Below are 6,000 nucleotides of genomic sequence, written 5' to 3'. Positions count from 1 at the left end.
GGCCGGCGGTGGGCGGGGAGGGGGACGCCGGAGCCGGGCGCGCGCCGCCAGCGCCGCCGCTGCACCGGTGACCGCGAGCCCGGAGCGCGGGGTCCGGGGATGCGAGCGGCCAGGAGCCGCCGCGCTGCTGAGCCGGGAGAACTCGATCCACGGTGACCTCAGCTAGGGGCGAGCGTGGCGGCGACGAACCCCGCGGGAATCCTTGGGGCCGGGGTACGGGGGGCGGGGAACGGCGGGAGCGCGGGGCGCAGCCCGGGCGGGGCTGGGACAGTGATGAGCGAGTGCGCGGGGAGGCTGCACGCCGCCGCCGTCGCCGCCCGGAGCGTCTGCCGCCTGAGCTGATGCCCGCGGACCCCGCCATGGAGACGCTGAACGGCCCCGCGGGCGGAGGCGCCCCGGACGCGAAGCTGCAGCCGCCCGGCCAGCACCACCGCCACCACCACCTCCACCCGGTGGCCGAGAGGCGGCGGCTGCACCGAGCGCCCTCGCCCGCCAGACCCTTCCTTAAGGACCTGCACGCCCGGCCCGCCGCGCCCGGCCCGGCCGTCCCCTCCTCGGGCCGAGCCCCGGCGCCCGCCGCCCCCCGCTCGCCCAACCTCGCGGGCAAGGCGCCGCCCTCGCCGGGGTCCCTGGCCGCGCCCGGCCGCCTCTCCCGGCGCGGCGGCGGCGTGCCGGGCGCGAAGGACAAGCCCCCGCCGGGCGCCGGGGCCAGAGCGGCGGGCGGTGCCAAGGCTGCCCTGGGAAGCAGGAGGGCGGCGCGCGTGGCGCCCGCGGAGCCGCTGTCCCGGGCTGGGAAGCCTCCTGGAGCCGAGCCGCCGCCCGCCGCTGCCAAGGGCCGCAAAGCCAAGCGCGGCTCCCGGGCGCCACCCGCCCGCACCATCGTCCCCCCGACCCCGGCCGCCCGGATTCCTGCCGTGACCCTGGCGGTGACCTCGGTGGCCGGGTCTCCGGCCCGCTGCTCGCGCATCAGCCACACGGACAGCAGCTCCGACCTCTCCGACTGCCCCTCCGAACCCCTGTCCGACGAGCAGCGCCTGCTCCCTGCCGCCAGCAGCGACGCCGAATCTGGCACGGGCTCCAGCGACCGAGAACCCCCCCGAGGAGCGCCGACGCCGAGCCCCGCAGCCCGGGGAGCGCCGCCGGGCAGCCCCGAGCCCCCAGCGCTCCTCGCCGCGGGCTCCTGTCCCGTGGGCTGGAGCATCCCGGGCGGAGTTTCCGGGGGTTTCGCGGGGCCCGGCGCGGCGGAGGATGCCCGGGGTCGCGCACCGCCGGAGCGACCAGTCCCCGGGACCCCCAAGGAGCCCAGCCTGGGCGAGCAGCCTCGGCTCGTGCCAGCGGCGGAGGAAGAGGAGCTGCTGCGGGAGATGGAGGAGCTGCGCTCGGAGAACGACTATCTCAAGGTGAGCCGCGCCTCGGCCGCAGGTGTCCCGGGGCGCCCCCGGAGGGCCTGACTGCGGCGGGGACCCGCCAACCCCGCCTTCCTGGGCCTGTCCAGCGCCTTCTCCCTCCTGCCCTCCGCAGTTCTGCCCCCGCATTGTCAGGCGTTGGGAACTTAAGCCCAAACTTCTGGAAGGAGCAGCAAGACCTGGGGGTCTCCGCCAGTTCGCAACCCACTTCGCTGTTCTCGCGTCTAGAACTCTTGCCTCTCTTCGCTGATACTTTTACTTTTGTTGACCTGTTGGGGCCTAGGAGGCTGTAATCGTTTTGGGGACCTCAGCCGAAACCCCCGTCCCCGCTCAGAACGTGCCAGCCTCGCCTGTGGGAACAGGTGATCCTTCCCCAGAGAGCTCTAGCCGGGCCACGTGCGGGCGTGGCGGTTCAGGACAATGCCACTGGGGGGCCCCGGCTGCGGACCCGCCCGCCCCTTCTCCTGCAATTATAGAAAGAGCTGGGGGCCCTCAGGGTCTCCTGGGCTCCGACATCCCGGGTAGAGGGGGCCGCGCCGTTTTCGGTGACCAAGCTGAAGCTCAGTAGTGGTCCCTGGAGTGTGGCCCGGGTGGAGGAGCAACAGCGTTGCGCGGGCCAGTCCTTTGTAAGCATCAAGGAGCAGGCTTTCTGTGTCGGGAGAGGCCACGCCAGCACTTTCTAAGGAATCGCGGCGCCTGCTGCACTCTGAGTATTTTCCAGCAGGGCCTGCGGGCAGTGGCCTCTTAGTCGCCTTAGCACTGGGTGCTTAATCCGGCTCCATCTTTTCTCCACGAAGGGGGGCTGACGCTGCAGACTGGGTTCCCGGGGTCAGGACGATCCAGGTGACTTGAGAGAAAATAAGGGGAGTTGTACTGATAGCAACTGTTGTATTTATTGTAATCTTCAGGTTCGTAAACAACTCCAGTGGTATAAATCTGTGTATCTGTTAAGTCTTAATGAGCAGCCTTCAAACCCAGGGGTGTGGCCCTGCTTCTTCAGGGGTTTATGTGATTTCAGCTGTTTTCTCAGCAAATGATGAGCCTAACCAATACGGGCCAGTTGTTGGCTAGTGGGGTTGAGGACTGGATTTTAAGGTGAATGGTGGTGAAGTCTGCAGTTCACAATCAGAGCACGTTAACACTGCTGGGCGGTCCCAAGCCTGAATCTCTTATGGAGCTGCTCCAACCAGCTGAGCCTTGTGGTTACTTTACTTTGTGCAAGAAGTAACAGGCAGAGAAAGAGAGGTGACAGAATAAAGATTGGGACTTACAGCACGATGTCTCAGATAGTGTGTTTGCTTTTGTCACTTACTCTTAGGTAATAGACAACGGAGTGAAGTTCAAAGGCAACTATGTTGCGGGTGACTCCATCATGAAAGCAGCTGTTTTGTAAATATCCAACAAATGTAAGCTCCCTGAGGGTGACAAAGATAATCTTGTTTCTGTATCCTCGGCTCTTAGCATAACCCCTGACTTACTTTCTGATTGAATGGTGTTTATCCAAATGACTGCTATGCAAGCGAAAATTGTATTTCTTTAAAGAAGTTTCTCATTATACCTTTGATCTTAAGGTACGCTATCCATCATTTTGAAGTTCATTCTTGGTGCAGCTGGTTATTTGCTTTATTTTTTCGCAATGAATGAAATGTGTCTGAGCCTGGAGTCTCATATAGTGTATTTGGTATTTCAGTGGATCTTCCCAACAACATAGCGTTATGGTGGTGGTATCATGGTCATAACTACTATTTCACAGACGGAGATGCTGAGAACCTAAAACAGAAATGACTTGGCCAAGGTCATACAATGAGTAAGTGGTGGCACCTGTGTTTCCCCAGCACCTGTGCCCATTTTACTGCACCGGGATGCAGCCCTATTTCCAGCGAGGCTGCTTTCCTCTGAGCACACTGCTTCTGAGTTGTTTTCATAGCTCAAAATGTTCCCTGTGGTGAGCTTTTCTAGGGGCCCTCTGTTTTCTTTTCAGGTGAGAGGGCTGTCATGCCCGTCTCTCCACTAGCCTCTGTACGAATGGTCACATAAATCCCACTGCCAGTGTTTCAGTTGTGAGGACTGTTCAGTTGCCATTTACTGTGGAGGAGGTGTCACTTGCATCCATTTACTCTGCCTGAGCCCACTTCCCCACCCTTCCTCTGGCAGCAGGGGAGAGAAGAGGGTTCTGAAGGAGGCTAGCAAACCAGATGATTACGTGTATGCATGTGAGGTACTCACTTGGTCACTTAGAAGCTTAAATGACAATAGTTCAGTTCGGGAAAGAAACGCAAGGATCCTAATGGACTTTTTTTCTACAGGTCATGGAGCCTGCCCACATGTGCAAAATTGGGTCCAGAGCTTCAGGGACCCCATGGGGCAGAGGCAGTAGTCACGCCTTTGCAGTGGTGGTTAGCGTGTGCCCTTTATAAATCAAAACTTCTCTTTTTGTTGTTTTCAGGGGTACTTTTTTCTGTTTCTTTTCTTTTCTTTTTTCTAGAGAGACAGAGTCTTGCTCTGTGGCCCAGGCTGAAGTGCAGTGGCATGATCATAGCTCACTGTAACCTTGAAATTGAGCTCAAGTGATCTTCCTGCTTCATCCTGCTAAGTAGCTGGGACCACAGGTACACACCACCAAGCTGGGCTAACTTTTTAAATTTTTTATAGAGACAGGGTCTGGCTATGTTGTCTAGGCTTGTCTTGAACTCTTGGCTTCAAGTGATCCTCCCTCCTTGCCCTCCTAAAGTGCTAGGATTACAAGTTTGAGCCTCTGTGCCCCGTAGGGGTACTTTGTAAAGAGGGTAGATAAAAGTACATCCTTGACTTGCTGCTTTGTTAGGGAGCGCTGCACAGAACTAACTGTCAGGTTTAGATACAGCATCCATCTATTCCATTGTATCTGACAAGAGGCTTGGCCCACAGATTTTACGTTGTTGTATTCTGGAGGATTCCAAGTAAGTGCTGTCATCATTGTTGTACAAGACTGTCGCAGTTTCTGAACTAGAATGACCAAAGCCCAATTCAGCAGAAAAATAAGTCCAGCAAAACCTTAGGAGGATGTCCTATGGATCAGGACATTTAAGTGGAATTATCTTGGCTTTTAGACAGGCTGCTGTATTATTTTATTTTATTTTATTTTATTTATTGTTTTTGAGACAGAGTCTTGCTGTGTTGCCCAAGCTGGAGTGCAGTGGCGTGATCTCGGCTCACTGCACCCTCCGCCTCCCAGGTTTAAGCAGTTCTTCTGCCTCAGCCTCCTGAGTGGCTGGGATTACAAGTGCCTGCCACCATGCTTGGCTAATTTTTGAATTTTTAGTAGAGACAGGGTTTCACCATGTTGGGTTGGCCAGGCTGGTCCTGAACTCGTGACGTCAGGTGATCCGCCTGCTTTGGCTTCCCAAAGTGCTGGGATTACAGGCATGAGCCACCATGCCCGGCCTGGCCTGTATTTTTTAAAATAGCCAGTGTCAACAGAGAAGTGGACACCTTCTGTTGTGCTGTAACAGAGCACAATTTCATCATCCCTGACTCTGCTTTCTGTTCCTTCTCCACCTTCATCAAATGGTGCCTGGGTGACTAGGTGAAAAATGCAAAATCAATCCAGGTAGCTGGCTTTTGTGTGAAAACACAGACAGAAAAGCACTCTTGTCGTCCTTTGACCTCTGATAAACTCAAATACATTTGGAAGTATTCTGAAATTCAGGTGAGCGCTTCAGCTGAGTTATCCAAAGGACTGGGCTTCTCGTAAAACCCAGGCACTTTCTTAATGTTGAGGACGTCGGCAAAGTGCTGGTGTGTTCCTTCCGCGCCGGGCTGCCAGAACTGTTTTGCTCGAGTGCTCTGAGACAATCAGACAAGCCGGAGTGCTCATTGTCAGCATATTAATTATGTTCTCTGTTTCCACAGGCTTTTCAGGAGGACTTAATCAGTTGGCATTTACTAGCCTATTTTGAAAATGCTTTTAGTGGCCATAACCTCACACCTCCCCCACCCCCAAATAGTGTCCTCTTGCCATGCTGACCTCCGCAGGGTGGGTGAGGATTGGGGTGGGAGAGCCGTTTCTTTTTGCTTTGCTTTCTCAGTTATTTCATAGGAATTGTTTTTTGTTAAAAGAAAACAAGCTGGTGCTAGATACAGGGGCAGATAAAATTGGCTTCTTGGAGAGGAATGTGATTTCCTAAGGGAGAGGTTGAGCTTTGGTTTTATGGGTTGCAGTGTCTCACTGCTGATCCAAGCTTACCATCGTACTTCTCGTTGGAGTTAGCCTTTTGAGTTTCAAGCCCTGACCTGGTTTGTGACATTTGGCTGCCGGGCTGCCCAGGTGCCGGGCGCTCGGTGTGGCCTGGGGGTGGAGGGGCACTTGGAGAGGAGCGCAGGCGGTGCTCTGCCGCTGATGTGTCTCAGCGCCTCCTTGCTCCCCGAAATCCTTTCTCTTTCGGAAGGGTTAACATGGACAGTATTCCCCATTCTTTCCCGACATTCGCTGTCCATACCCGCTGTGTATTCAGCCAGTGAAAGAGAGTGGCTGTGATCATTTTCAGTGGCAGCTAACGTAGGCGAGAGCTGTGACCACCAGGTGCTGGCTGGACCGTCACCTGGTAGACAGTGG

General features: G+C 56.5%; 1 protein-coding gene across 2 annotated transcripts in view; it reads left to right on the top strand.

The window, feature by feature from the left end:
* Positions 1–206: 206 nt before the first annotated feature.
* Positions 207–6,000, top strand: part of MTCL1 (microtubule crosslinking factor 1) — a 128,388-nt gene continuing 122,594 nt past the window's right edge. For both annotated transcript variants that reach the window (XM_030926150.1, XM_030926149.1), the window contains exon 1: positions 207–1,400. In XM_030926150.1, coding sequence (XP_030782010.1) covers positions 342–1,400 — 1,059 coding nt within the window. In that variant the 5' untranslated portion in view covers positions 207–341. The remainder of the gene's footprint in view (positions 1,401–6,000) is intronic.

The sequence above is a fragment of the Rhinopithecus roxellana genome, chromosome 21 (genome assembly GCF_007565055.1).
Source record: "Rhinopithecus roxellana isolate Shanxi Qingling chromosome 21, ASM756505v1, whole genome shotgun sequence".
NCBI lineage: Eukaryota > Metazoa > Chordata > Mammalia > Primates > Cercopithecidae > Rhinopithecus > Rhinopithecus roxellana.
Note: the sequence above shows the minus strand (reverse complement) of the source record. Positions and strands in the feature narration are given on the sequence as shown.